Source organism: Trachymyrmex septentrionalis, unplaced genomic scaffold (genome assembly GCF_001594115.1).
Source record: "Trachymyrmex septentrionalis isolate Tsep2-gDNA-1 unplaced genomic scaffold, Tsep1.0 scaffold86, whole genome shotgun sequence".
Lineage (NCBI taxonomy): Eukaryota > Metazoa > Arthropoda > Insecta > Hymenoptera > Formicidae > Trachymyrmex > Trachymyrmex septentrionalis.
This window is the reverse complement of record NW_017306049.1, coordinates 670158-672333: the sequence shown is the minus strand read 5'-3', so window position 1 is coordinate 672333 and position 2176 is coordinate 670158. Positions and strand designations below refer to the sequence as shown.

The window sequence follows — 2176 nt, the reverse complement described above, 5'->3', positions numbered from 1 at the left end:
ATTATAATAATATATATATATATATATATATATATATATATTGTATATATTATTGTATAACATATAAAATATGTAAATAATTTAATTTATTATAATGTATATAAACATATACCCGTGCGTGTGTGTAATTTTCTTTCTATGTATATATTTACTTATAATTTCTACTTTATTAATATAACATGTGTAAAAATAGGATAATAAATTACCTGAAGCAAGCCATGTATTGTAAAATATATCCAATACATATAAATATAGTAACTTGAATTGTATGAAGATTCGATAAAATCGAACATCGCAGAAAATGATCGGAGTCATCACTGTTAGTTGGTCTCAATCCCATCACTCCTAATAACCTCAAGTAAGGCCTTAATATTTTATGTTTACAATAATGAAGTACTGCTGATGTACTAATAAAGTTCTCATAATCTTCCGTAATTTCATCTACTTGCTGTACAATAGACAAATCGTGTTAATTTAAGATTCAATAAAATTCTATATTATATACTATAAAATACATAATAAGACATAATAAGACAAATTGTTTATTATAAAAATTATTATTCTAACAATACTGCTTACATCTGTGCTTTGAAAAGTTGTTATACTTGTTAATATAGATGGTACGAAGATTTCCGTATATTCTTCACGATTTTGTTGAGGTAAATTTGTATCATTCTTATATTTATTATTACAGTCTACCTATGAATGATATTCATTGTATTTCTTTCAATAAATGTCATAAAATATCTTAAGAAAAAAATTTCTTAAAAATAATGAAGATGTGTGCATGCATGCGTACGTGTGTGCGCATTTGCATATATGACACACGCACGCACTGAAATGTAACTTTTATAAAAATTTCACAAGAAAATTATCTCATCGATATAATAGTTTATAAAATAAAATTATGTGACGAGAAATTAATTTTTTATATATGACTTTCTAAATAATTTTGAAATTATATTGACTTTGTTCTAAAGGAAATACAAGAAATAAATGTAATTGCTTAATATATAATACCTATTACTGAATTCAAAACAAGGTTCTGCTATTACTAAATATATTAAGCATGAGGATTAACAAGTTGGTACATTGGGAAAGGTTACTAGTACATTTCGATCTACTCTAACATCTCATGTGTAGTTTAAAATTGCACGATCTATTAATTGGATTTATGGAAAAATCAGTTTAATCAATTAATATAGTAATAACTCACCGACGCCATTTGAATATCTTTGGCCAAGTAGTACACTGTTTTCGAACTTGGAAAGAAAATATTTATATCAATAGTGACATGTGGCTCACTCTACATATGAATATAAATTATATCAGTTTGCCAAGATGACATTTCACCTTTGCTCAGAGATATTCACGTGCATCACGGTTAAGCAAGTCACTACGTTTGTAAGAGAACACGGCGCGCATTATAAAGCGAAATAACAAGTAAAAATAAATTTAAAAAATTTTATATTTACAGTATTTTAATACAAAGATATTAATAAATTAACATTTTTATTTTTAATATTAACATTTGTAAATACATAAATGTAAATTAACGTTTCTTCCTTAAAATACTTCCTGCAGGTCGTAACACATTGTATTCTATTCTGCGATGTTTTATTTCTGGATGTTGTTTTTTCTAAAAAAAAAAAAAAATAAATGACAATAATATAAGTATGTTTCGATCTGTAATTAAATTGAATGTTAATGGATATACTTTTCTAATAACAAAAGTCATCTCTTTACTACCACGCGAATCGGAGACTTTTATATTGTGCGTTTCTTCATTTTCCAATCTTGCACCAAACGTCGCCCTGCATAGAACATAACATAATTTTAAATAATTCGAAATCTAAATGCATAATATTTGATAAATCAAGACAAAATCAGTATTGTTCTGTACTTATTCTGTTTTTTCTTTTGCGGACCGCCATCTTCGAACTTGACTTGATTCTTAATTTTATCCATCTTCAATTCATACTTTGGAATCAGGTTAATATTGTCTTCATTCTGCTGTTCCCTTTCTCTTTCGTTTTTCTTTATTAATCTATAATTCTTTTGAACTTCTTTAACCCACTGTTTCTCATCATCTGAGCTATCATTATCAGAACTATCGTGAATAAAGCTCTCATCAGAACTATTGCCTTTAAAAGAAAAATATGTATAAGAAAATTTG

General features: G+C 26.2%; 1 protein-coding gene across 1 annotated transcript in view; it reads right to left on the bottom strand.

Moving 5' to 3' along the window:
• Positions 1 to 2176, bottom strand: part of LOC108755200 (nucleolar protein 10-like) — a 16033-nt gene that overhangs the window by 7970 nt on the left and 5887 nt on the right. The window contains exons 9-12 of the mRNA XM_018498084.1: positions 1904 to 2144; positions 1718 to 1814; positions 580 to 699; positions 207 to 448 (exon numbers count right to left, since the gene is read on the bottom strand). Coding sequence (XP_018353586.1) covers positions 207 to 448; positions 580 to 699; positions 1718 to 1814; positions 1904 to 2144 — 700 coding nt within the window. The remainder of the gene's footprint in view (positions 1 to 206; positions 449 to 579; positions 700 to 1717; positions 1815 to 1903; positions 2145 to 2176) is intronic.